The sequence below is a fragment of the Malaclemys terrapin genome, chromosome 15 (genome assembly GCF_027887155.1).
Source record: "Malaclemys terrapin pileata isolate rMalTer1 chromosome 15, rMalTer1.hap1, whole genome shotgun sequence".
Lineage (NCBI taxonomy): Eukaryota > Metazoa > Chordata > Testudines > Emydidae > Malaclemys > Malaclemys terrapin.
In genome coordinates, this window is record NC_071519.1 from 28519243 (window position 1) to 28547176 (window position 27934).

Consider the following 27934-nt stretch of genomic DNA (forward strand, 5'->3'; position numbering starts at 1 on the left):
CAACTTAATTTCCTTCTTTGACTTTAGTTTACTGGCCTTGTGAATAGGGGGGAAGCTATAGATGTGATACATCTTGATTTTTAGTAAGTTAGTCCTCAAAGAGTAGTTATCAATGGTTTGCTGTCAGACTGGGAGGGTGTTTCTAGTGAGGTCCCACAGACATCAGTCCTGACTTTGGTACTAGTCAATATTTTCATTAATGACATGGATAATGGAGTGGAGAGTATGCTTATAAAATGTTGCAAGTGACACCAAGCTGGGAGGGATTGCAAGCACTTTGGATGATAGGATTGGAATTCAAAACAACCTTGACAAATTAGAGAATTGGCCTCAATTCAACAAGATGAAATTCAGTTAATACAAGTGCAAAGTGCTTCACTTAGGAAGGAAGAATCAAATGCACAACTACAAAATGGGGAATACCTGGCTAGGTGGGATCTGGGGGTTATAGTGGATCACAAATTGAACATGAGTCAACACTGTGATGCAGTTGCAAAAAGGCGACTATCATTCTGGGGTGTATTAATAGGAGTGTTGTGTGTAAGACATGGATGGTGATTGTCTTGCTCTGCTCAGTGGTCGCGCGTCCTCAGCTGGAGTATTGTGTCCAGTTCTGGGTGCCACACCTCCGGAAAAATTGGAGAGAGTCCAGAGCAGAGCAACAAACAGGAGAAACGGTTCAGAAAACCTGACCTGTGAGTAAAGATTTTAAAAAGTGAGCATGTTTCGTCTTGAGAAAAGAAGACTGAGCAGTGGAACCTGAGAACAGTCTTCCAATATGTTAGAAAGAGGACAGTGATCAATTTTAATCTGTGTCCACTGAAGGTAGGACAAGACGTAATGGGCTTAATCTGCAGCCAGGGAAATTTAGGTTAGATATTAGGAAAATCTTTCGAACTCTAAGGGTAGTTAAGCTCTGGAATAGGCTTCCAAGGGAGGTTGTGGAATCCCCATCATGGGAGGTTTTTAAGAACAGGTTAGACAAACACCTGTCAGGGATGATCTAGGTTTACTTGGCCTTGGCCCAGGGCAGGGGGTTGAACTAGTTGACCTCTCGAGGTCCCTTCCGGTCCTGTGATTCTTTTGTCTGGGCTCTGGAGGGTCTCCTGGGTATCTGGGAAGCTGCTGGAGATGGAGCAATGGTGGGGAAGCAGTGAGGCTTATCAGGGTGAGGCGCATGCAGGAGACAGCAGCTGCAGCAATGGCTGGTAAGCAAAGTATCTCCCAGTCTATTTGGAAGCCTCTATTTTCAATGCTGCTGTTGTTACCAATTATGGACCAGGACCCCATTGTGTCAGGTGCTGTACAAACCTAAAGCGCTGCCTGGAGCCTGATTCTGCTCCCTTACATCATGGCTAACTCTCCGAAGGTCCTTGACGCCAGCGAGAGGAGGATGGGGTCTCCAGACAAACGCAAGCAAGGGTCTGTCTCCTGAGCCAGACTCATCCCTCGTGGAACTGTGGGGAAGCTGATGGGATGGATTGGGCCCAGGCTGAGTGGAGAGTGAGATGTCCCCAGGAGTGCAGCTGGAAGGTTGTTAAGCAAATTAACTCTATTAAAACAAATGATAAGAGTTTAAGCAGGAGCAGTGGCACCCCTATCTCTCCAAATTCATTTGGAGGCTGCCTGTAATAGCACGACCCTAATGCACTCTCCCGGGGATCCGTAGAGTATCAACGGCTAGAGACGGATTAGGGGGCTGGCTTCTGCTCTCACTTGCGATGACATAAATCTGGAGTAAGAGCACTGAAATCCCTCGAGTCCCTCTGGATTTACGCTGGTGTAACCAAGATCAGGATCTGGCCCCTTAGTTCCAGGAGAGGCAATTTCAAGTGCCATCGCCTCCTCGAAAATGTGCAGAAGAAAAAAATAAATTAGCAAAGGGATTTGATTGTTCATTTCTCTGCTAAGCTAGGAGGAAATGAAGCAGAACCAAAATTAAGAGGTAGGAGGGAGGGGGGAACATTCGACATCGCCAGGCCCCATCCTCCCCAGAGCCACACAGGGGACGCTCTGCGGTGTTGGCCTTGCTTGGGAAGCAGCAGACTCCGGGCAATGGGCAATAGGTGGGATTGTAGGAGCAATGCGGTGAGCACTGGAAGTGGAGGGATGCACGGGATCAGATAGCAGAGGGGCTAGTCTCCCCTCTTTCCCAGAACTGGGCTGGGGGTGTCACTGGAGCTCACAGGATTAGTTGTCAGGTTTATACCAGGCCCTTCTTCATTTTTCTCCTTGTGTCTCTCACCCCTCGGAAATTCACTCTCTGGGGTGGAGCGGTTTGTCCGGTCAAGTCCTAGTGTGCGGGAGGCTGATGGGGGGCAGACTTGTGGACTGACCCCCGGGGTACATCTTAGCAAATCTCCCATGGCTCCTTAATCCACTGAGTAGCTAGCTCCCTGGCTGACCCTAACCTGACCCATGGGTTCACTCCAATGTAGCCTTGCAAACCCCAGCATAATACCAGAGTCTATCTACCCTGGCCACACGTAAGCATGGTCCCCCTCAGGCACCACTCAGGCCTAGGATGATCCCGGCCACACCCCAAAATACCTGTGCACTCCCCAAGCACAGCCAAGGCTTGGCTAGGTCCCTGCCCACTCTCTTTGCTGAGGAAATAGGACCAAGGTGGAGCAGCAGGAGTCCCCTGGAGGCCTTGTCTGCTCCTTGCACGTGGGCTGACACCGCAGGTCTGCATTTATTGGCTTGGCAAAGAAATGCCCTGCCTGTGAGCTCTGATTACCCCGTGGGGGCTGGGAGCGCCAGCTACACACAACGGTGACCAAGTGAAGCTGCAGCCTTTGTCCCTGGCAGCGATATCTACGTCCCCCATGCCAGCACGAGCCCTGCTGCAGCAACCACCTCAAGGACTGGGATCTGGAGCAAATGAAAGGGTTTCTGGCCTGGCCTGTGTACTGTCTGGCTGCACAGGTGCCATGTGGTTCTCCAAGGGGGCAGTTAGGTTGCCAGAAGGCTTTCTTGGGGCATTGTGTGACAGGCGGTTGTGTGGAGAGATGGACCCAAGCAGAAGCCGCAGAGCCAAACACCCACAAACGTGGAGAGTTTGAAATCTGGATCTAGATCCAAATGTTGTGATTCAGGCCTTTCTGAGCTGTGTTGTGATTGACTGACTTATATGTGTGTGAGCGAGCGCATGCTGTAAATCCAATGAGGGCAATCCAGTTTACGCCAAGGGGGCTGCGCTGGGGTAGGTTGGCATAGCTGCACTGAAAGCAATGGAGTCCTGCCAATTTCCACCAGCACTGGATCTAGCCCTCTCTATGTTGTGCTCATCACTGCAGTAGCTTCCTTGCTAAATCCCCCTTGCACTTCAAAATGCATAAAGAGCTCTTTGTCCCCGTCCCCCTGGACTGTTGCGTGGTGTTGACGTGCGCCGTTAAACAGCTGCTGTGCTCCCCACCAGAAGTGGCTGCTTTTTCTGGCACGGGCAAAGTGCTTGGTGATCTCTCGGTGCCAAGGATATTCTCCAAAGATCAATCGCTGTTTCCGCCAGGCCTTGCTGGGTTAACTTTCTGCTCCCCTTGTGATTACCCAGCCTTAAACTCCATCCTTATTAGCGGCTGCTGGAGGAGACTCAAAGAGGAATTGCAATCGGAGGTCGCCAGGGGTCAAACTGCATTCCAGAGGAGATGAGACTCTCACAGTCCAGCAGCCATTTAACCACTGATGGCTCCTATGCTGGGGAAGAGGGGGAGGAAGGTCATTAGCGGCCAGAGATGAGTTTCCTCTGGTACCTGCTGCCACAGCCTGAGCTGGATGGCAAAGCAATTGCCCAGGTTAGAATGTGCATGAAATCTCAGCTAATATCAAACACCTGGGCGTATCCATTGGCAGATGGGTTTTCTCTTCAAAGCAGTAGCCCGGGGGAGGGGTCTGCCCCCCATTGGCCATACTCCCAGCTCTCCACCGCCCCCTCGAGTTGTTTTCCCAGTGCTGGTCGGGGCTAGTGAACATAGAGCGAGGCAAACAGGCTGGGAGGGCACGCGGCCGCGGAAGGGAAATGCAATCAGTGCCCTGTGGGCTGGGTGCCAGGCCGTGCTCTCCTCTGGGACTTGATCAGCCCCCGGGTGCTGGCTGGTAGGAGATTGCTCTGATTCAGTGACCAAATTAGGCCATGCTGGGGCTGGCACCGGGGCAGTGACCACAGCAAAGCCTGTAAATAGCTCCTTGTACCTGTCAGTTTTGAACCTGAGCAGCATGGCTGTGAGATTGCAGCACTCCAAGCATGCTTGCGGGGCTGGATGTAGGGGGGGTCCGTGCATCTCTGTTGCACAGAGTGGTTGAGCTCGGGGTGAGATGAGGATTTCTGCTGAATGCCTCGGGGGGAGGGGGGGCATAGAGCTGCAGACCATCAACGCAGGCAGAGCTGGGAGCGTCTCCCTGAACAATGGTGGCTCTACCCTCTCCGCGAGGCTGGCAGCTGTGTAAGTGACTGTTACATAAACAAGGAGTCTCGTCAAATAGCCTGGGCTTGCTTTTAAAATTCCTCCTTATTTATATAGTTCCACGGAGCCCGATGCAGGAATAACAGCTCTGCCTTGTCTCTGTTCTGGCCATATCCCCAGCTCTGCCGGTTATTAACCCTTTCGCTCCCTTTCCCCTCTTCCTTTGAGGAAATATAGGGCCTGCTTGTCCCCCTACCCTGCACCCAGTGGAGTCATTTATACCTGGGCCAAAGGGGTATAAACCGATATTGGATCAGGAATCTCTGCTCGTTCCCGTGGCTGGAGCATTTCACCCTGCCCACCACCACCATCTTTGCACACAAGATGACCTGAGCTGCAAGGCCCCAGAGAATCGGGTCCAGAGAGTTTTCTGGCTCAGAAAGCCCAGCAGCGTCCAGTCCGCCCTCTGCTACATTCAGAGATTTCTCAGAGCTGCCCCTCGCTCCATGGTTCCGGACCCCCACTAGAATGGCTGTCCCCTTCTCTGGGGTTTGAGCCACCACACTGCAGCCTGCACTGTTGAGGGGTGTGACACAAGCTGAGCTGGAAACGCAAAGATCTGTTTGCACAAGCGTCGGAGCTGGGCAGCCGTGTAGGGTTCTGAACACGTGCTGGGCACTGTGGAGTTAACTCTGTGCGGCAGGCTCGGGACTGGGCATGGAGCATCGATTTGCGGCAGCCCAGTGGCTGATTCTCCGCACTGCGAAATGCCTTCACACGCATTCTCGCCTGCAGCCCTGCACTCTGGTTGGGAGCTAAGCAAGACAGGGCCCGGTCAGCCCGTTAAATGAGAGGCTTTCTAGGTCTCGTTCCCCATTGCCCTGCGCCATTGTTTACACCGGTGCAAACGGCAGGAGAGCACTATGGCTTGGATTTGATCTGCACTCACGCTGACCGTGCAAGGCAGGGGAGGTCAGACCCACAGGCTGCAGGAGGTGCATTGGTTGTTCAGCAGCCGGCACCCTCGCCTGACTTGGCACTGAACCACTGACCCAGCAAGGTGGCAGTGGGGAAGTCAGTGGGTCTCTCCAGCTTCTCCGCTCGCCACCTCTTTCCAAATCCCATCTGGGAACCTCTCTGTCCACCCTCGAAAACCCTCACTCTCCCTCTGCTATTATTTACGTCTCACTTGCATTATTTTATCCTGGGGGCACGGTTCGTGGGGGCGGCTTGCTCTGTCTGAGCTTGGACTTGTAAATGATACCATTGCTGCTCGCACAGACAGGGCCGTAAATCTGAGCCAGGCCTCTGTCGCTGTAAATGGAGACGTCAGCCCTGTGGGGGGGTTTTGTACCAGGGTGTTTTTCGTGGCTGGCGGGGGTCTGTGCTGAGGACAGGAGCCCTTCCATGACATCCCCTTCAATTCGTCCGTCTAAAGGGGATTTTCTCTGTCCACTGGAGATTGTGCACATTCTTAGTGAACGGTCAACTGAATAAGATTGGTGGACATGAGCTAAATGAGCATCATGACTGGTTAATTACAGAGGGTCTTGATCTCATGAAGTGTTTTGATTAGTTTGTTTTGGGGCCGGATCGTCATCTCACTCACAGCTCTGATTGGCTCCTTACAGAGTCATGACCGTACTCAGGGTTATGATTGGTTTGTTAGGAGTCCTGCTCTCACCAGATTGGTTAACTAAAGTCTTGATCTCATGTCATGTTTGGTTTGGTTCTTTAGAGTTCCCCATCTCACCAAGTTTTGTGATTGGATCATTCCAGGTTCCTGATCCACCTTGGGGTTCTGATTGCACTGTTAGGGTTCCTAATTTCACCGTGTGTTTTGATTGGTTCATTAGGGTCCTGATGCCAGAGTGAACTGACAGGGAACCAACTGTCCCCAAACTTTCAGTCCTTCATCCCTTTCCTTTTTCATTCCTGGAATCAGGACCTACAGCTGAAGGCTTCATGGTCCACAGCTCCGAAGAGCCACATGGGAGCTGGAACTCCTGGGTTCCTGCCAGCGAGTGGAAAGTTGCATCTTCTTTTAGTGCATCGCTTTCCCCATCTGCGAAATGGGGATAAGAATACTTACTCACATTGGGGAGGAGCTTTGAGAACCCCAGCCATACACAACAGTGCGAGTGCAATGGATTCATTATTAATACATAGCTCTTTTAATCCACTTCCAAGGAGAGCCGGGGCAAGTTGGCTCCTCACCGTGTTCCCAACTCCAGGAGGGAGCAGGGGGCTGGGGAAGAATGGAATACAAGAACAAACCAAAGGAGGCAAATGGCACCAAAATTATTTGTGGAATTTTTTTTTTCTTTTCCTTTCCTCCTTAATTCTAATTGTTCACATTAATTCAGTCCCCAGCAGGAATGAAGAGCTCCCAGCAGCCTTTAGCCGCTCAGATAAGGCTGAGCTGTTTGTTTAGCCCCATCGGGCTTCCCGCTACTTGCCTCACTGCCAAATGCTTCATGCAAACTTTTGGGGGAGTTTTAAGCAATTCTAGCGTGACACGGAGCGAGGGGTTTTGCATTCTTAATTTGCAAAAGTTCTTCTCGGTCCAAGCCTGATTTTCCCCTCCCCCCTCCCTTGCCCATGCACTGCAATCCTGACCAGCCCTGGACCCCCACAGCTTTCCCAGTGAACCCCAATATTGACCCACGGCCCCTGCAAGTCCACTCCATGCTGTGCTTCTGAGCCCTAACCCACAGCTCCCCAGTTATTATGAGGGCGAGTAGGAGCTTGGGCTGCAGTTGACCCCCCCGGCTCACTCAGCCCAGCTAATGCAGCTAGACAGACAGTCCAGCAGCAGGTTCATTAAGACGCCCCCAAGCAAGCAGCTTCTTGGAAATGAGATTGATAAGGGCAGGGACGGGAAGGGCCAGGGCCATCTTCCCAGCTGATGCTGAGCCCTGGCCGCTGGTGGGGAACATCAGATGCAGAGAAGGGGGGAGCAGGAAAGTGAAAGGCTGAAGAGAGAAGCAGATGAAAGAGAAAACAGGGAAGGGGGAAATAGGAGACAGCCTCCTTCTCTGTATCCCTCTCTTTCCTGTCCTTTCTCCCACTTGGCCTGTCTAGCCAAGCATGCATCTCCCACTCGCCTACTCCCTTCGTTCTTTCCTTCCTCATCTATTCTGTGCTGGCTCTGATCCGGCCCCCATCAAATCCAATCACCTCCCAGCCGTGCATTCAGCGACACAACTGACGACTGTCACGTGCAGCGTGGTCTTTGTCCTCCACCCCTCTGCGTGTGCGGTGGAAGGGTGTGTTTTGGTAGGGTTGCTGTTGTGGATTGTAAATGCCCACGCAGCTCTGTGCTTTTGTCAAAAGAGGCGGGTGGGAGCAGTGCGCCTGCCACTGGGTGTGAAGTGGGTGAGGTCTGACCATCCTTAGTTCCTGGGGGAGTTTGTTCTGCTGTCTGGAACCTGCCCAGACGAGATTCGCCCTTGTGGGAGAAAGGGCCTGAGGAGTAGAGCTATTCACTACCATCCCCCTCATCCTGGAGCTCCTGCGTTTCCTTCATCCCACCGTCATTCCCTTTCCTCCTCCTCTGGCTTTCTTTTTCCATTGTCCTTTCTCTCTCTCTCTCTCTCTTCCCTGCAAATTTGAGGACTGCATCGCCCCCTCTCCCAATCTCCCTAACCCCTTCCATTGTCCTGAACTCCCGTGCCGGCTCTTGGAGATCCACCTGGCTCTATTTATTTATTTATTCCTCACCCCCCGCGAGCCCTTTCCATGCAAAGAGCCTGATTTACAGCTGTAGCAGGAAGCTGATGTTCCCCGCTCGCTACCTGACATCAAGAGAGCCATTAGGGGCCAATTCATCATGGAAATGCCCCCGCCGAAGTGACTGGAAGATTCTTTACAGTCGTTGTCCCTGCCACAATCTCTAATGCAGTCCTAGAGATCATATCCCATTGCTTCAACTGTCTGTTTGAGCATGGCAGTAAGTGAGCTGTCTCAAGGCAGAAATATTATTTATGGGGTAATGTGGTGTATGGAGAGGGAAAGCGGGGGAGGGAGAGGAAGTGAAGTGACACAGCTCAGGAGGACGAGAGCCGGGCCTTGCCTTGTGATGACTGCAGTATCCTGCGGCCTGCTCAGAGCTTTTAAAGACGGGCCTGGAGAGGCCAGGTGAGATGCCAGCTGATGGAGATGCTGGGGTGACTTGCCAGGTAGGATAAAGGCAGGTTAGCATCAAAGCGTGTAAAGTGATGGAAGAACTTCAGGGATATTGAAGTCGGGGCTCACTGTTGAGCGTTTTCCGTGCTTGCTGCGATGTCTCGTGCTGGCGTTCAGAACCCTTTGCACTGATGTGATAAGTGTGCCGGTTCTTTGCCGTGTGGCACAGGGACCGATCGCTGGCAGTAGCTGGGGAGAGGGGACATCTCCGGGAATCCCGTGCAGACCCCGCTTGCTCCTTTGTGCAGCAGTCTGGGAGTGGGATTCGCACAGATGTGTTGCTTTCACGGATCTGGCACAGTTGGTTTTGCGCTGGCAATGCAATGGGGCTTCGGGCATGGGATGGCCGGGTGTCAACCTCACAGCTAAGCAGCTGGCGGAGTACCAGAACATGGGGGCTAATCGCTTTTCCATCCAAGTCAGCACTGAATCTAAGTGCTCCACATAGGGCAGGGGTGGCCATCCTGCGGCTCCGGAACCACATGCAGCTCTTCAGAAGATAATATGCGGTTCCTTATATAGGCAGCGACTCCGGGGCTGGAGCTACAGGCACCAACTTTCCAATGTGCCGGGGGGTGCTCACTGCTCAACCCCTGGCTCTGCCACAGACCCTGCCCCCACTCCACCCCTTCCCACCCCCTCCCCTGAGCCTGCCGTACCCTCGTTCCTATCCCTCCCCCCCAGAGCCTCCTGCACACCACGAAACAGCTGATCGGGAGGTGCAGGGAGGGATGGGGAGGCACTGATCAGCGAGGCTGCCGGTGGGGGTGAGGCACTGGGAGCGGGATGGGAGGGCTGATGGGGTGGGGGCTGCTGATGTATTACTGTGGCTATTTGGCAATGTACTTTGATAAATTCCGGCTCCTTCTCAGGCTCAGGTTAGCCACCCCTAACAGAGTCTGTTGGATAGATTTTCTTGTGGCGGGGATATGCATCCAAAGTGCTGACCACACGGGGCCACTGAAGAGCCCCTGGCTTGGATTTGTTCAGGTGTGGCGGAATTTGACAGATAACAGCAATGTCTATTTTTAAGCATTATTTTTAGTTTTATCAATTTCAATTTTCACAGTTGCACAAAATTATGGGCGGGGGCCAGAAAGCAGGGTAGGTCCGAGATGTTGATTTCAACAAGTTAAAGCTTTATAACCATTAAAACACAATTTGTCAACATCGCATGCCAAAATAAGCAATGTAAATATCCTTAAATCAAACTCTAACAAGTTCTCAAGCAGCATTTTCCTGACTTTGCCTATCTGTCAATTTCAAATGTTATTGATGGAAATATGTTTTGTCACTTTGTGTATATGCAGTGAAATCGACGTTTGCCACTAAAAATCTAACCCATCCAAGCCTAAGTATATAAATTCCAGTGATACAAATACAGTCCACTGTGAGATATTACATTCTCCCTGCCTGTATCACCCCTGCCATTTCAACAGGGCACAACATTCTGCTTCACTTCCTGTCCCAAGCTGCATTGTTCCTGGGGGCTGTTAAGCAGTTGGTCTCTTCCACCCCAGGGGTAGCTGCTTTTCATCAGTGGAGTGAAACAATTCCGATATACATGGCAAAGCCCCAGACTATTATTATTCCATCTGCCCTACAGGGGGAATTCCACTGACTAGCACAGAGCGTCTTCCCTTCTGTGAGATAGGTGGACACTGGATGCTCTCAGACTATGTGTAAGCCACAGGGGCTTTGGGGCTGGAAGGCGCTGCAGAGCTGATAGTGTTAACATCCCAGCTAGAGGAAGGTTGTCCCTGTGGTTAGGCCAGTCATTTGGGAAACTCGGGTTCAGTTCTCTGTTCTGCCACAAACTTTCTTTTTGTCCTTGGGCATGTCACCTAGTCTCTCTCTAGGTCTGAGTTTTCCCTGGGGGTGATGATGATAATCTATGTCACAGGGCTTGTTGTGGGGCTAACCGCATGAAAAGATTGTGAGCTGTATTGATCAAAAGCCCTCTCCGAGAGGTGCATAGCTATGAGCTAATATTATTGTTGCAGTCTGTACGCATTGTCCGAACTCCGAGACAAAGCGAAAAATGACGGGTCCGGGTCCATAGCCCATTGTGCTAGGTGTTGTACAAACCCAGCAATATCTTCTTGGCTAAATCAAAATGAACAGCGCTGGCTTTGCACGTTTATGCGGCTCTCCTCCTGCCTGCCTCCCCCGCAGCCGTCTTTCCTCAATGAGCTAAATGAAACAGAGCGGCGGTGCCCGGTGCAGGGTGGGGAATTGAGGCTTATTGCAAGGGGAGCTGCGAGCTCCTGCCATTGCATTTGGCCCTGGGGAGGGTTCTGCAACCATTCCATCCTCTTCCCCGGGGGCAGCTGCTGGGTGTCACCGTCAGGAAAACGGAACCCGCTGTCATGACAGGGCCCCCAGGGTTGGCTTTCCTTCCACATCACCGCTGTGTGGCGGTGGACATGCTATCATGCTCTTAATCCCCTCCAGGAGGACCTGCTCCAGATAGGTGTTCATGGCTCCTTCCTGCTCAGCAATGCGTCCCCGTGGACGGGCACACAGAGAGAGTCAAGAATAAATGGATGAGGGATTAGCTCCAGAATGCCTACTTGCCACGTTCCTGGCACGCCCTCGGAGAGGGAGCATGGTCTAGTGGTTAGAGCAGAGACTCGGGAGCCAGGACTCCTGGGTTCTAGATCTTGTTCTGGGAAGCAGCATGGTCTAGCAGTTAGAGCAGGGAGTGGGAATTGGGACGCTGGGGATCAATTCCCAGTTCTGGAAGGCAGGGGAGTTTAATGGTTAGAAATGTGAGGGGGAAGTCCGGATGCCTGGGTTCCTTTCCCAGCACTGCCCCGAATTACTGGGGGATCTTGGGGGCCAAGTCACTGCTTCGTTTAAGTGCCAGGGCTGGAGGTTGATTGGTCCACATCTCATCTGAGTGGGATGGCGGACGGTGGGTGTTGATCAGTCCAGCCCTGTAGTGTGACTCTGGGAGGTCAGCGCCTCTAACCAGCAACAGAGGCAGCAGGGACAGATAGGTGGGGCCCAGGGCAATCACCAATAGACAGGACTGGCGCGATTGGCCCACATCTGGTGCATGTGACATGCTCCGGTGGAGGATATAAACCAGATCGCACTTTGCACCTGGGCAGGGAGGAGCTGACCACTGGGCAGGTCTCCACCCCCTTTCCAAGGAAGGCACACGCTCTCTGTGAGCTACATCCCTTCCCCAGGGGACCAGGCTCCAGCAGGCCCCTTTTTTCCCCTCCCCTGGATTTTTTCCCTTCCTCCATTCCAATTATCTTCCTCTTTCATCACTGCCGGAGCTGTAAGTACAAAGTACCAATTAGCTAGTTTTCAAGTTTAATTAGGTTGGAAGGTAGAGCAAATTAAATCCTTTTATCGTACATTTCAAAGCTCTTTCCCATCAAGCCCACGGGATCGGTTTCCTTTGAATGAGGTCCATGTTAGCTGCATTGAGGCCGGCTCCGAGTCATGGAGCTATTCAGCTTCAGGGCCAATGGGAGCCAGGGCAGGGGGTATACGGCCCATCCGACAGTCAGGATATCTGTGCCCCATGGACGCAGGGCCCTGACACACACACATGCCCCCTGCTCTGCCCCCAGTCAGTCACTGCTTCCAGGAAGAAATGCGCTTCCCTGGGATTAACCTCTGATAGTATAGACTTGTTGTCCTGGGCGTTCAGCCAGCTGGCAAAATACCAGCAGCTGAAGGGTTAACACTCAGGAACGTAGCCAATCCCCTGGTGGACTGCGAGGAGTTTTTGGTGGGCGCTGGGGGGACCTGTGCCTGGGGGATCTCTAGCCACTAAGAGGGGGAAATGCTGGGGTTTGGCATTGCTGCTCAGCATTGTAGTATTTGAGCACTAGGACTCTGGGCGGACAAGACCCCCACACCCGGTGCCCCATAGCTTTCCCCCTGCTATTGGTTCTGGCTCTAATCCTTGGGACAGAGCTGGTCATGGGCAGGTGGGTCCCAGTGGGGTTCAGGCCATGGGGAGGGGAGAACTGGCAGAGTGGGGTCGGGTGCTTGGCCTCGGTGGGGAGGATCACGGTACGCGGCAAGGGGCTGATGAGTGGCGAGAAGCCTTGTTCACTCCACGGGAGGCCAGGGAAGGAGGCGTCTGGCGCTTCTCGAGGCAGGGCCCTATGATCGGGGAATCCATGGACCCAATGGTCAGAAGGGGCCCAGATGGAGCAGTGTCAGTCAATAGGAAATTAGGTATCGTGGGGCAGAAGGTCTGCCTTGCAGGGGGAGTGATGAGACCTGGAGATCAAGGAGTGTCGGGGGGTGGGGGGGGCTGATCTCTTTCTGGGAGCCACAGGATCTGCAGTACTTTGGGCCTCTGCTCTGCTGAGTGCTGCGCCTGGCATCATTGCTCCCCGGGGTCTGGATGCTAACGTGTTCTGTCTCTGTGTTTGTTGCAGATAAACCGCTGCCTCAGGGAGCTCCAGGGGGCATTATCGGGATCCTGGGGGGCGTAATTGCTGCGGCTCTCATCATCGGCGTGGCCATCACTGTGTTCATCGTCTACAGGCGACAGCAGAAGAGCCGCACGGAGACCGACAATGACCTGTGAGTAGCCACTGTGCTCGCTCCCAGCTGCCCCTCAACCCTGGGCTCCAGCATTCCAGTCCTGGAGCGGCCCCACCCCACCTCCTTCCCTGCAGCTCTACTCCTGCTCCCCAAGCCTGAGCTGTGGCTCTCCCTGCTAGTCCAGTCCTGGATCCCCCCCCGAAAGCTCTGCTGATACCCCTCAGTCCTAAACAGCAACATCCTCTCGGATTCCCGGCCAGAGCCCTCACGCGCATCTCTTGGCCAATGCCCCCGTATCCGAACCTGCAACAGCCACGACAATTCCACTCCTCAGCTGCTCCTCTGCAACGAGTGCCAGCAGTGACACCTTTGTCTGCGGTTCAGTGACACGGGACGGCATGCGCTAGGGAGAGCAGGGTACGAACCCGTGTATGGGATCCCGGGCTCCAGAGAGTGAAAGACGAGTGCTGCTCCCGACTGGCACAAACCTACACACCGACACCAGGCACATGGGGACCCATGCGCATCTGGGTTGGACAAAACTGGGCATCTTTAAGCAAATTGGTCAGTTTGATATTTTCCAAAATCACAAGCAAAGGGTGGGGAGTTGCAGTGGAGGCTGCCTGAGCCCTACAAAGAATGAGGTAAATAAATCTTTGGTGGAGGGGGTGGGTGGGTGGGAGAAGTGGTCCATTGGCTACTGATCAGGGGTGCCTGCTGGTGGAGAGACAACCAGGGCTTGCAGGCTAAGGATTGAACCAGGTTTTCCAAGCCCTACTCCCTGCCGACAGAGCTCAAAGTCCCACATTGCTTCCCCTGGCTTCTCTACCACTTTGTCACCCCGGCTGTGTGTATCTGGGGGCAGGTGTTTAAAGAGGAGGTGTGAGAGGGGAACCTGCAAAAACTGGATCACTGCCCATTTCGCTGCAGGGGGCCTGCTTGGCAGGCGCAAATGCCAGTGTGCTTATGCCAGTATGGGTGCAGGGGGCACTGCCTCGCCTGCTCCTCAGCAGAGCAGCCCCTTGATGGAGCAGGAGCTTAGGGGTCCACCGCCTGGCCCAGCCCCACCCTTGGATTTGGAGACTCTTGGCCCCTCTCCTCTGTCACAGCCCTTGGGAACTGATGCAGTGTCCGCTGTCCATGGTGCTGAAATATCCCCAAAGCGGAGCGGGAGGCGGGGGACATGCCCAAGAGGACCCTGCTCTCCAGCCCCGATGGCTGGCCAGGTTGGAGGGAGTGCCCCATATTGAGGGTATGCTGGGCATGGCCCAGGGCTGCTGAGCAGAGGAGTGAATTATTCTCTTTCATTGGGTGTGTTTCTCTCCCTTCTTCCTGCTGGCTGGTTTCCTCTGAATGATCAATCATCTTTGCTCCTCTCTGCCTAATCATGCAGGGCTGCAGCTCCCCCTCCTAACAGGGCCAAGCCATTACTGGCCCCAAGAATGACCCTTTCCCAGAGGGGATCCTAGCAAGTGTCTGTCTCCTGCATCTCGCACGTGGGAGCTTCCAGGCCCATTTATAAAAATACCTGATTCCCCCTCCCCAACCTCCAACGCTCTGGCAACATGCAGAGACAGCACCTGGTTCCCAGCTTCCGGCCCCCACTCACGGCAGAGTTCATTGTGGATCCTTTTCAAGTGTGGGAGAGGTTGGAGGAGGGAAAGTTTCTCCTTTGATTGTGTTGCTGGGAGATTCCGGGGTAGAAAAGCAAACAAGCCAACCTGCCTTCTCTGCCTCTTCACTCCCCTCCTGCTCTCCTGATCTCCCCACTTCTCTGAACACCCCCCATGTGGGTCTCCCTGGAGCTTCCCAGCCTGGCCCCCTCCCATTTCTACTCCTGCCCTCTCCTGCTCCCCGATCCCCCTCCCCAGGACTCAGATTAGGGCAAGAGACTGAGGCAGTGGTATTCTCCCAAGCTCCAGTGAACAAGGCACCGGAACAAGAGGCGACTCATAATAGAGTGTGCACGGGTTTGAAGTATGATCCTGATGCACAGCTGGGCTCCTCCAATCCTCCTCATTGCAGGCTCCCCACCCCGGGCTCTTCTCCTGTGGCAGCTCTCTCTGGCTCCCTGACTGTTGGAATGGTTTCAAGTCACATTGCTGGGACCCCAACCTGCAATTCAGCCCTGGCCCCATCCTTCCCTAGGTGCTCAGGTTGTTGGCAAGAATCGGGTCTGAGTCCAGGCTCAGGTCCCACTAGCCACTTTCAAAGTCTGGGTTTGGGCTCATCTCTGCTTTCAAACACCCAATTTGTCCCCCCATTCTACTCTCCCTGTGCCCCTTCTTAGCACACTCTGATCACAAGAAGTCTGTAGCCACCTAGGAATTGGTGGTTGCCCCTAAACTCCATGGCCAGTCAGACTCGCACGAGATGCAGCCCCAGCTCCTTGAGCTAAAGGAGACTCTCCATTAGCTGCCATCAGTATGGAGTCTATGACACACAGACAGACAGTTCTGATTTAGAAGCGGGCAGTGGTAATACATCCACACCAGGCAGTTTGTTACAGTCTGGTTATTACCACACTGTGCTAGCCTGGCATCCCGCATCGCTTTGATGCTGGAGAAGGGACCAGCTCACTGGATCCCTCTTGCTGCTGCTCACTGAGGGTCCATTGCCCTGCTATGTCCCCTGAGGCACAGAGCAGAGGTCGTGGAGCAGAGTGGTTGCTCCAGTGTGTGCTGCACAAACAACCCCCCGCCCGCCCCGCACCTTTGGAGAAGTTCTTCTCATGCGTCCTCCCAGGGAACAGCATCCTCCTGGCTGCTGTATCCTTTTTGAGAGCAATCACCCTGCCTATTGCCCTCAAATCACCCCCTTCCCATTTGCAAAGGGAAAGCACCAAAGAGCTGAAGGACAAATGGAGCTCCCCCCACACACACACATTGTTGTTGCATCCCGGCAAAAATTTTTTGCTCCATTTAATTCTGTTTGAGAGAAGGCACTGGAGGATGGCGGGAGTGTGCAGAGAGAGACAGCGGAGTGAAAAGCAGGAGCTGAGACAATAATAGCCATGTGGGGTGAAATTACATGGACAGCATCAGGCCTGCAAAAAGAGCCACTTTCAGACAGTTGGTTTCCCACAATGGCCCTCCACAAAGGCTCAAGAAGAGCTACTTTAGCTGAGAAGAGACACACAATGGAGCAGGCCGAATGCCCTGACCCTGGGGCCAGGCCTTCTCCTGGAGCCTGAGATAATAGAGACATCTCCTCCGCACTCTTCATGCCGTCCATCACTGTGTGGTGCCCCACTTTGCATAGAACCATCTAGGAGCTTGATCCAAAGCCCACTGGAGTCAATGGGTGTCCTTGCTGCAGTCCGCAACCCCCATTCCCAGTCCACCCTGCATCCCCATTCCGAGTCCTGCTCCGGGCTTGGAATCCTCTGGAGTTTGCAGAAAACTGCCCCCCCCCACCCGCATCTGCTGAAGTTTACAAGGAGAATGAACAAGTATAGAGAGGAAAAGGAGGGGGCAGCCCGCTAATTAGAGTGGCAGAGTTTAATAAGTTTTGTAAAAGGATTAGACACGTGTATGCATATGAGCAGAATCTGCAGAGACAGTCCCTAGGACGGAGATTACAAAGGCTGTCAATCCTCATGCTTCAGGGCAAAAGCTGATTCCCCCCCGCTCCCATTTGGGGGTCAGGAATAAATTGCACAGTGTATACAGTATGAAGGTTTTGTGCCAAAGCCTGACGCATCCAACAGCGGCCACTCGGAGACCAGCTACCCGACAGACCATTGGCTTGCTCTTGATTGCCCGTGCTCACCACAAGCTGCTTCCTGGAATCCTACAGCGCGAGTCGAACCATCCCTGTTGGGATGATTTGGTGCCGGCTTTGAAGTGGGTTTACCTGCACCAGCCTGGGGGGCCACAATCTGAGGCAGAGGTTGACCTGGGATTAGAAGTGTAGTGTGGACAAAAGAATCCAAGGAAGGTGGGTGAAATATTAGAACAAGCCCATTGAATTATGTTGACAGTTCAGTGGAAAGCTGAATCGCTGGATCTAGCCATCTCACAGTAGTGCCTAGAAGCCCCAGTCAGGATCGAGGCCCCACTGTGCCAGGCGCTGTACGGACACATGGACAGTCCCTCCCTGCAAGCTCACGAGCTAATTTCAGAGAAGCCTCGGCTGTGAGTCCAGTGACCAGGAGAGAAGAAGTTGCGGGGGGTGGAGGGAAGGGCAAAGGGAATGTGTGGAGTCATTGGGGTTACTCCAGATTTACACAGGCAGAAAAGAAAGTGGAATCCTGCCCCAGGGGATTTACAGTCTGGGTCGGAATTGTACTGAAAAGGCAACAGGCAGTGGGGGGGGGGGAAACAATGGTAAGTGAGAGGAGGGGGATGCAGTCTCTGAGAGGAGGAAGAGGTGAGTGCTGCTTGCACCTGGGAGCTCTGACTGATTCCTTATTCTGGGACTATGAACATTTCTATAGCTAAATTGCAGAGCGAGTGAAGCAACGTCCAGGGGCAGGGCACCCCTGACACACGGGCTCCCTGGGGGAAGTGAGCTTCATGGAGATGAAAGTCAGGAACCCAGAGGAAAGCCCTCCCTGGCCCCCAATAATGCCCAAGCTGCTTGGTCTGTATCTGCACCCATTGAAGCTAAAGGGAGTTTTGCCATTGACATTGGTGCATTCGGGATCAAGCCGATTCCCTGTCCCCAGAGTCAAATCAATGGCTGCTTTTCTCCCTGCAGAATTGATCTGCCTCCATCCCACAAACCTGTCCCACCGCCAAAGAGGAAACAGGAGATGAAAAGCCACTTGACGGCAGAAGACATCCAGGTACCTACCCCGAGCCTAGTGCCCCTGCTTCCTTTGCCAGCATGGGAGACAGGCCTCCAGCCAGAATCCAGGGTTCCAGGCCTCTGGATGCCCAGAGTGCAAGCTCCAGCCAGCCTTTGGGAATGCCCCATGACGCAGGTTTGGTGGGAGGAGGGCAGTGGTTTGGGATTATCCTCTCTGTCCAGGATCTCAGCACCCTTGGGGACTGCAACCTGCACCCTTCTGGGCATGGACAGGTTCTAGGTCAGGCAGGGTTCTTCTCGGAAGGATCAGTGCAATGGTGAACTCCCATCCTTTGAAGTGTAATGCCTAACAATGGTGAGACCAGGAATGGGGCAGAGAGAGAGCTGGAGAGAGGGACTCTGTAGGGGAGGACTCATGGTGACTCTGTTCACCTTGTCCAATCCCCTGAGACAGGTGCTGCTCCCCAGATGGGTGGCAGGAAGGCTGAGAACGGTGCTTGCCCTCTTGACCTGTCTCCCCAACTCCAGGTCGTCCACTTAGACAACATGAAGCAGGAGGAAGAGATCCAGAAGCTCCCCCTGCAGACGCCGTACTACGACATGGCAGCCAGCGAGTCCTCTCCATACTCCGACAAGCTGGTAAGGAGGGCGTGGTGCCGGCACTGACCTCACCTGACCTCGCCCTCACCCCCTGCTTTCTGCACAGAAACTCCCAATAAAGGATTAGGTTACTCCTCCATCCACTGGGGTGGGCCGGGCAGCCTGCTCTCTCCAGCTGTTGGAGGAAAGGAGAGCCCTCTCCTGGACTGAGACATGAGACCACAGTCTCCATGTTCATCCCGTCCTAGGCCTTCTCACCCCACCACCGCCAACCCTAGCCTAGGACTCTGCCCTTTCCTCTTCTGCTGTGTGACCCCCCCCGCCCCCGGCTTTCCATAACTGTGGGTGCCCGGGGCATCCCATGGGCTCCTCTCCAGGACACAACCAGCAGCACACGGGGTGGGAATTAGGACTGAAATGGGTGTGGATGAGTCAAAAACCCCCACTCCTTGACCCTCCAGTCCCAAGACAGCTTCCCCCTGGCCAGATCAAAGTCACAGGCTCCCCCACCCGTATACCCTTCCCTGAGATCATACCATCCTGTGGCTGGAAGGGGTGAGGATCTGTCTGTGGATCCTGGTCCATCCTCTCTGACTGGGCCTGCCCTGTGCTGCCTGCCTCTTGGGGTCCCCATATCCCGAGGGAGCTTGAGGCTTGAGGTCCTTAACAGCCTACTAGCAGCAAGAGGGAGAGAATGCAGCTGCAGGCCTACATTTCTTTTTTGAGGCACATTTATTCTGGGGCTCAGGGGCCAACCTGACTGCTAATTGACCTCTGCATTGTTCTCAGCAAAGATTCAGGCCTTTTTGCGGCAGGTGAAAGAGGCAAGTTGCGAATCTGCATTGGAAAGGGAGGAGGATGGAAGCAGGTGGTGCTAGGATCTATTCTAGAGTAGGGTTCTGGATTTTCAGCAAGTCATCGGGGCCTGTAACCAGCCGGTGCACCCTGCTAGGTCCTCTCCTTCCGCAGCCAGTCCCATGAGAGACTGTTAAGCTGGAGGGGAGGCTGCCATGAAGTGACCCTGAGAGAGCAGAATGTACGCAGAGGAGGAGCTTGGGAAATGAATTATCTGCAGGGCAGAGCTTGCTGGAGTTTGACTTTAAATTGAGGACACTTCTTTAAAACCCTGTGTTTTGTGTGGATTCGTTCAGCTTGAAACAGGGAGATGCTAATGCAAGGCAGCGGCAGCAGGGGGACTAGGGGTCAGGGAGCCAGGGAGGGAATTTAGCAGACATGTAGGGAAGGCTGATGCAGATCTAGAATAGGTTAGCTAGCGATGCATGGTAGCTGGCCGCCTTCCTGCAGGGGGTGACTCAGTGGGCTACGCGTCAGCCTTGGTACAGCTAGACTCCCTAGAACTGCAGGTTTCAATCCCTGCAGTGTTGACCCACCTTTGCTCCTCTGAGGGTGATAAATTAGGTACCAGGCATAGGGGAATCTCTTCAGTGAGACTTTGTCACGGGCCTGACTGCTCAGAATGGATACAGGGCAGTTTTCATCAACAGAGGGTTTTGCCCTGGCATCCTTGGCCAGAAGTCCTTCTTGTGCAATGCATTGTGCTCTGCTTGCTGCTGTCCACCCCAGAGGTGGCTGCATTCCACCAGTGCTCTTTATATATGAAGTGCTTTGGGATGAAAAGTGCAGAGTAAAGGACTCACAATAATATGCAAGGATTGGTGGATGCAGGGAGCAGGATTTCCCCCTCATGTTGCTTTTCTACCAGTGTGACTCTAGTGAGAATCTCCAGAATAAGGGCAAGGACAATCAGACGCAATCACCTTCATCCGGAGAAATGTCAACCAGCAAGACAATAAGAGCAGCTGTGATTAAAAAACTAACACTAAAGACCAAACTCTGCTCTCGGTTCCACTGGTGTGATCCCGGGGACTTCACTGCAGCTGCAGGGGGCATATAGCCCTAAGGGAAAAAATTCTCTGCTGAAACCTGCAGGGAGGGATGACCAATTTCCTGGTCTCCCCAATTGGTTGCCAATTTCCGGGTGTGTTTTTCGGGGAGAGCAGGACCCCAGAGCCAAGCTGTGCTCTGAGGATGGGATCTGAGAGCAGAATCTCCCCCATAATTACAGGGACGGAGTTAGTTCGCCTTGGTAAATAACAAGAGGTTGGTTAATTAAAGAAAGCCATCAGTGGCCAAGCTAGTGATGGGAAGATGGGCCCAGCTGGTGGCCATGTGGTAACCATGGGAACTGGGTTTGGTAATCTCAGTCCAGCTTGGAGCAGACACCTGTCCCAAAAACTCACCACCATGTGGAACACTGAGGCTGGGATGGGTAATGGAAACCAAACTTCCCTTCTCCCCCAGAGGGGGTCCCTCCAGGGCAGGACAAAGGCCTGTGGGGGGGCAGCGTGTGGGAAGCATCCCCCCGACCCTCCTGCTCTGCTGGACTCTCCTTGCAGAAGTCAGAGGGCTCTGGTCGGTGGGGTTCCAGTTGGGCCCCTTTCAGTGGCAGGAAATTCACATTAGCGGGGAGGGGAACTGGCAAACTGGCCTGAATTTCTAGGATCTTTTCCTAGTGCTCAAGTGTGGTAGTCTGGAGACCCTTGCTGAGAGCTGTATCTCCCCCCTCGCCCACCCAGCCCCACATCATGCTATGGGGTGGGCAGGGGGGACGAGCACTCAGCGCCTGAAACTCCTGACACCTGCCCCTCTCCTCCCACCTCTGCCTCACCTCCGACAGGCCAAACAGGAGGGCAGGGCCACAGAGCCCCTGCTCCGAGGTTTCGCTGTGACCAGCCAGTGGGAAGAGTTCCCTACCTCAGGTCAGTGGAGTGACTCCACTAGCACTGGGGTTAAACTTGAACCATCTGGGTGTGACACCACAGGCCCAAAGCCATGGAGGCCCCCCAGTGAATATCCAGCGGCCTCCAGATGCTCGGGTCCCATGGGCGACGCTGAGTGGCCCATGGGACCCAGTCTCCTGCAATGACCGATGCCTGAGGCCAGCCCTGAGCAGCCCACCCAGAGCTGGGCTCATGCAGTCCTGAACCCGGTTCTGTTCAGGCACCACAATCCCCCACCCCCCCCGGTCCATTCCCAGGCACACAGGACCCCTCCCCTGCCATATGCTGACTCACCCGCGGGCTGCTTGCTATGCACTATCAATAGGTAATGCTGGTCAGAATAATGTTGAGGAAAATCTCTGTTTGGAATCAGACAAAGCAGGAACTGGGTCTCTCACTGCCCCGCCCAGGGCCTTGAACCCTCTCCCCGCCCCCCAAACACACAGAGAAAATGTTCACAAGGTTTTGGCTTTGTTCCTGCCTCCCCTTCCCCCCCCCCACCCCATTGGATCTCTCAACACACCTAGAGATCATCCCCACCTCCGCGGCCCCAGACTGCCCGTTTTCCCACTGTTGGTAACACCCCTTTGGCTCGCTGCCTGCGGGGAGGCAGGGGTGCTGCTCCCAGTCGGCTCCATTCCATCCCTGCTAATCTCCATGCCCTTTGAGCAGGCAGAAGGGGAATGGAGGCTGCTGAAATGTCAGCGGGAGGAGTGTGCTCGTTTCCTGCCAGGTCTGCTGGGACCTGCCAAGGGCTCTGGGGTGTATAGATAGTGCACGCTGGCTGCGGTACGGCGATGGGGACAGGTGTGCATCGTGCTGCACGTCCATGCTCTGGGAAGGGCCCAAGTCTTACCCCCTCCTTCCCACGGGCCCCTCTGCGGGAATCGTTAGTCGCTGCATAAACCCATAGCGACGGCCTCCTGCCCATGTTACAGCACCCAGCCTATTGCAAGCTCTGCTGGCCTTCGCAAACCCTTTCCAGACCCACGGTCTGGTCTATGGCCTGGTCACCACTAGCTCCCACAGCCATCCTGCCAGCAGCCCTCCCTGCTGGTGGGAGCGGCTTGCTGGGCGGCCGGAGCGGTTTGGCTACAGGGAAGCGTCAACATCATCAGCTTGTTCAGGCTCAACTGGGCACAGTGCTCTGTGCTGCACAGTGTGATCTCGTCAGCTGGGGGACCGGGGGCAGGGGCATGAGATTTAATGCTGGCAAAGCGATCCGAAGAGGAGGGGTGCTGCAGGAGAGCAGCCCTCCCGACAATGGGGGCGTCAGAGCTGGGGGGGTTGCAAACAGGTGTTAGCAATCCCTCTGCCCTTCCCATATTGCTAATGGGAGGAGGAGCCGGAGTTCATCCCAGCTCGGTGGGAGGAGGATGGCGGGCTAGGGGGAGGGCTTGGCATGGAAAAGGCTGAGGAGTGCTGCTTTAGAGCTAGACGAGGGCGCGAGATAGCTGGTAAGGAAGGTCAGACTAAGCCAGGACTTGGATGGGAGACTTCTAAGGACCAGCTGTGGAGGTTGCAGGAGATTGTCTTGGCACCAAGGCTCTGGCATGCTGCTCTGGGGAGCCATGCTGCTGGACATGAGGGGGGAAGCTATGGTAGATCCCTTTTCACATCAAGAGTGGTCAGGTCAGTGCCTCGGCCAGTTCTGGGGTGGCGAATTCCATCTGCCCCCTAAATTCCCCTGTGGTTTTACTTGGGCTCTTCCTGCCCTACTCTGATTTTCAGCGAGTTCCACCCCAGAAGCGGTTGCATGCTGAAGCATTTCCTGCATATAGATAGTTTGTAACTGGCTTTGGGACCCCCTCGGAGGGGAAAGTGCTGGAGAAATGCAGGATGTTCCTGTTCTGCCTGGCGCTTTGTCTGCTTAGAGATGGATGGGGGAAGGGATTGGAGAGCCAGCCACGCTGCGTTTAGCTGGGGCGGGCTCTTTATACGTTAAATGAATTGTGTGATGTCTCGTAATTTGGGATAAAGTAGATTCATCGCAGGGATGCATGAAAACTGCTGCCTCAGGGTGATGATTTCACAGAGTTGGAGAGAAAGAGAGTCAGAGAGGGATTAGAGAGACGGGGAGGGTGGCGGGAAGAGAGAGCTGAGAGAGAATGGGTGAAAAAAGGAAGAGAAGGATAGAGAGAAGGGGAAAGAGAGTAGGATGGAGGGAGGGGAAGAGAGCAAAAGCAGCCTTGAGAGCTGAGCCCATCACGGTGGCCAACAACAGCCGCAGAACCCCTAAATTCCCATGATCATGTCTCACTGCTCACCCCAGCCCCCTCCTTCTCCCCAGGGCCCCTTCTGCCTTCCTGACTCCAGCAAGAGGAGCAGTCCCGTCCTCGCCAATTCCCTAGGCCGCACAGACACCTCCACCTTCACATACCTGCCAGGTGTGCAGAGGGACAGGCAGGTTCAGCTGCTCCTTGATTAGCTGGGTGTTTCCCTAGGGGGGTGTCAGTGCTTCCTGCACCCCAAGAGGAGAACATTTTAGCTTCACTCCACACTGTCTCCTCATCCCACCCCCGGCCGCATGGGTGAAATGTCCCTCCCCCCCGCCCCACTTTTCCTTTGGGGGAGGTTATTTGTGGCGTTGACAGCAGTGAGAGGCTGGTGTCTCTAGGGCTCGGTGCAGGCCTAGGGCAGGCTCATGTAGCCAAGTCTATGGGCCCCCCACGAACACTGCAGCACCCTGTGCGGACAGGCAGGTACCAAATGACCCTGCCATCAGCTTCCCCTGCCTCTCCCAGTGAAGGTCGAGGCTCAGAAGTTGGGGGTATGCACGTCCGGTAAGCGTTCCCCCTCCGAGCTCTGCACTAGGCCGGTGCCCACGGGCTCAGCTATTTTCTCTTCCAGGGATCACAGGCCAGAGAAAGGTGCAGGGTCTGGAAGGCTGCCGGGCTGGTGCTGTGTCTGGTTTTCACTGTACCATTGTGTGTATGATGTGCGCAGGAGGGAGTATGTTTGTGCACATAACTGTGAGAAGCCGGCACCAGATCCCTGGATCTAAATACACCCCCATTCTGCAGATTTCAACATCCGGATCTGGCTCCAAAGCTTGCAGCACCAGCCCCTCTCTAGTGTGTGTTCATGAATGTGATTGGGTCTGCCAGTGTGGGTGAGGCCTTGCCAGAGAGTATATGCATGCATAAGAATGTGTGTGTAAATGTCGATGTCGTGTATGTGCCAAGGGGTGCATACGTGTGAGCATAGGTGCTGTGTTGGATGGGGATGTGTACGTGAGCCCATGGCAGGGTGGGTGGGAGTGTGCGTGTGGAAGCTCAGGTGTGAGGCGTGTGTGGGAGGAGTTTGCAGGTGTAGAGGGAAAGGGTTCATTGGTCCAGGCAGCCGTGTCATCCCTTTGGTTGACAGGGAATTACCGGGGTGTCAGCATTAGATCTTGTGTACAAGGCACATTATTGCTATTGCAATCCATTTTTGTTCTAAACAAGCAGCAGGGAGCAGGCGTGAGCCAGTGAGTGGCAGAGACGCAAGAGACTCTGGAAAGACACAGACCCCCGCCCCCAGAACCCAGCTTGTGTGGGGCTGTGCTGGCTATGGGGCAGCAATGTGGACAATGGAAGAATGGGTCCCTCGTGACTTGGGTCACGCCTCTCCAGGACTAGAGAAAGGGTCCAAGATGCAAAGGCTGGGGCCAGATCACGATCCTTCGGGTCTGGGTTTTGGATCGGGACCAGCATTATCCAGAATTGAACTGAAGAAGTTCAGTAAACTCTTCTTTCCCAGCCCCCTGGCCCCTACACACTCTCTCCACATGCCCTCTCAGTCCCGGTCAGTGAGATTTCATTGGCACTACACGTTACACATGTGTCTGCAGCATGTAATGAAGACGCAGACCATTCAAGTCTCTGTCAGACAGAAGGGTTTGATTCCACTGTTGCCACATACACCAACCCCCCATGTCATGCACACACATACACCACTACTCTGTGCACCTACAGCCACACAAGCCCTGTACTTCCATACGCTGTGCATGCACTTACACACATTTGTGAACTCCTGGCTGTATGCTGGGTTTTCTGTTGCTAGCGCGTCAGCAATCCCTCTCCCAGTGTGCAGCACAGAATGCACCTTGATGGCTGTTGGTTCCCCTCCCAAGACCAGCCTATCTGGGCACCCGTGGGGAATTTGATACGGGAAGAACCACCGTTGTTTGCTTTTCATTTCCCACCACCCCGTTGGGTGGAGGGGTTCTGCCCCACAGAGTTATAGCAAAATAGACGATACAGCAAGACAGTCAGAGACGATGACTCAACCAATCACCCTGTGCAGCAACAGGCATTTAAAACGGCTTATCACAGAGCCATAAACCTCCGGAAATGGCCCTGCCACAGCTGGTAAATGGCTGAGAACTGTTGCAGACCGGGGAACGTTCTCAAATTAAACACCTTTTACCTAATTTGCACGGGATGCAGTAGCTCATGGAGGGGAAGCGAGAAGAGGCTTCCATGTCTGGAAGCGTCCCGCCTGCCCTCTGGTGAGCCGTAGCAAACACACTTCTTGTTTGGTGAACACAGGCACCTTGTGTGGGTGGGATCAGAGGCTGCCCCTGACATGCTGTCTATAGAGGGTGTTTGTGGTGCTCCTTAGAGCTGGGAGTCAGGAGAGCTGCATTCTATTCCCAGCTCTGGCACTGATTCTGTGTGAGAGCTTGGGCTGTGCCTCAGTTTCCCCACTCTAAAACAAACCTCCCAGGAGGTTCACTCGTGACTGTTCGTTGAGGCACTTGGAGGTCCGCGGAGGGAAGCCTGCAGAGGAGGCCAGGTATGTATCATGCTGTCCAGGCAAGATTGCTGAACACCTACAGATGGGCTGGGTACTTCGCAGACACATCACAGAGGTGTTCCCTGTCCCAAGAACTAGCAATCTAGCTAGAGCTCTAGCAAGGAGGAGGAATAGGGGCAAGGACGGACCCCCACCCAACCCCAGTGTCCTCCATAGGGGAAGGGTGTTTTCTTGCCCTTTGGGCACCAAGCTGTGGCTTTGAGAGCTCCATGTGTGATATATCACTTGTACTGGGTAGCACAACCAGAGTGTCTCAAAAGTGCTCTAGGGATATAATGCCCTGTGGATATCACAAAGGATCTGACCACCACTATTCCCACCCACTCGCACCTGCATCTGTTTTCCTGGGGCCTAAAATACAAGCATTACCCCTGATTCTGGGTTACGTTCCCCCCGTCGCCCCCTGCAGACCCTCTGCAGGGAGAGTTCTGGCTCCTGGAGGGGGCACGGAACTGGGCAGCACTGCCATTACATGGGAGCTGAATCCAGTTCACCCTCCCAGGGGGAGAAAGTCTGGCCCCATTGAAGTCAAGGGAAGCTTTGCCATTGACTTCAATGGGGTCAGGATTTCAGCCCCCATTTCCCAAAGATGGAGCTGTCCGTAGGGGGGAGTAGCTGCTGGAAGTGGGGATGCATCCTCCGTTCAGCCAGGGTGGAGGAGACGCTGGCGGGTGATGTCTGTTCAGACAGGTTAAGTGCCCAGCTCGGCTAACGAATGGGGAGAAATGCCATTTGGATCCTGGCTTTGTTCAGGATTTTAGTTATAACGATTGTTCATTTTTCCCCTTTCTTATCTTTTCTCCCCCTTTCACTGTTCTTGTCTTTCTTCTCCTCCCTCTCACACCCTCCCCCTTTCTTTTAACACCTCTGTCTCTTTTGCCCTTTCTCATACCTCTTGGCATGACCCCCCTTCCCATGCCACCCCCGTCCCCTCTTTGCACTCTGTCATGCTCTCTCTCTCTCTCTCTCTCTCTCCTCCCCTTCACTCCTCCCCACTATCCCCTCTGTGTTTTCACACCTCACTGCTCTCTCATCTCCAGAATTCGGGCACCAAGGACTGTCATGTCCACTATGCAGAGCTGGACACATCCGCTCTGGCCTCGTCACCCAGCCCCCGGAGCTCCATCCAAGCTGGCGGAGACCTAGTCGAGTATGCAACCATCCAGCCTAACTTACGCTAGCGCATGCCACTCTAGGCCTTTCCCCTAAGATTCTGGCCTCAAGGTACACAAACGCACTCTCCTTTCTGTGCTCCTGGTGAAATCTGTGCTCCCCCCCCACCTCCTGTCACTTCCCTCCCTCGTGGAATGGTTCCCGTTGCATACTAACCTCCCCCCACACCCGTGTCTCCATGGTGCTGCATGCTCCCTCCAGTCCTCGCGGGGCCTGGCCAGAGAGAACCGAAAGCAAGAACACTGTAGCCTCGCCTCTCCTGCATGCGGCCTGCAGCAGCATGACGCTCCCGTCCTTTCGCTTCGTGCTGTGTGGAGAGGTTGGGGGCAGGGTGGGATGGATAATGTTTGTTTCTGGTTGGTTTTCCCCTGTCAAGTTGACCTAGTTTGAAGTGAGCAGTGGGGGTGGGAATGGAGGGGGGTGTGGGTCGTGGTTTGGGTTTGCGGTTGGAGTTGCCTGGGTAGCCCAAAGCGAAGATGTGCAGAAGAGGAAGCCGAATGCCCAGGGACCTGTTGAGAGAAGTTTTTCAAGAGCTACCCCCAGGGGCAGCTCCCTGGGTCTGTGCAGAGGAGCATGCGATACAAGGCTAGGTGGGTCAGAGGAACTCTAGTTCCACAGTGCAGAGGGAGAGGGGAAGGAACCAGCAAGAGTGAATGAGAAACTACTGGAGAAAACGAGTCATGAGACGTGTGGGGG

At 54.2% G+C, this 27934-nt stretch overlaps 1 protein-coding gene across 4 annotated transcripts in view; it reads left to right on the forward strand.

Annotated features, from left to right (window-relative positions):
• The window catches only part of NECTIN1 (nectin cell adhesion molecule 1), a 159020-nt gene that overhangs the window by 113201 nt on the left and 17885 nt on the right, over positions 1-27934 (forward strand). For 2 of the 4 annotated variants that reach the window (XM_054004840.1, XM_054004841.1), the window contains exons 6-9: positions 13004-13151; positions 17814-17901; positions 18393-18503; positions 27106-27289. In XM_054004840.1, coding sequence (XP_053860815.1) covers positions 13004-13151; positions 17814-17901; positions 18393-18503; positions 27106-27246 — 488 coding nt within the window. In that variant the 3' untranslated portion in view covers positions 27247-27289. The remainder of the gene's footprint in view (positions 1-13003; positions 13152-17813; positions 17902-18392; positions 18504-27105; positions 27290-27934) is intronic. The other 2 variants (XM_054004837.1, XM_054004842.1) reach the window with 1 other exon arrangement.